This window comes from Myotis brandtii, unplaced genomic scaffold (assembly GCF_000412655.1).
Source record: "Myotis brandtii unplaced genomic scaffold, ASM41265v1 scaffold691, whole genome shotgun sequence".
Taxonomy (NCBI): Eukaryota; Metazoa; Chordata; class Mammalia; order Chiroptera; family Vespertilionidae; genus Myotis; species Myotis brandtii.
The window spans coordinates 181,136-181,342 of record NW_005370704.1 but is presented as its reverse complement, the minus strand read 5'-3'; the positions used below and the strand labels follow the sequence as shown (position 1 = coordinate 181,342).

At 68.1% G+C, this 207-nt stretch overlaps 1 protein-coding gene across 1 annotated transcript in view; it reads right to left on the bottom strand.

The window, feature by feature from the left end:
* NACC2 (NACC family member 2, BEN and BTB (POZ) domain containing) overlaps nt 1-207 on the bottom strand; it is a 45,736-nt gene that overhangs the window by 2,024 nt on the left and 43,505 nt on the right. The window contains exon 7 of the mRNA XM_014529661.1: nt 6-207. This exon is cut by the window's right edge and continues 1 nt beyond it. Coding sequence (XP_014385147.1) covers nt 6-207 — 202 coding nt within the window. The remainder of the gene's footprint in view (nt 1-5) is intronic.

Here is a 207-nt window from a genome sequence, read left to right as displayed (position 1 = left end):
GGAGCCCATGACCGTGCGGTACATCTCCACGCCCTCGGGCAGCATGGACTTGATCTTGGGCAGCCAGCGCTTCCGGACGCGGCGGGCGTTGGTGCACATGTCCGCCGCGATCACGTTCATCTCGCTCTCCTTGAAGCTGGGCGCGAAGTTCTGGCAGTACACTGGGGGGACGGGGGACGGGCGTGAGGGGCTGCCCCCACTGGGGGG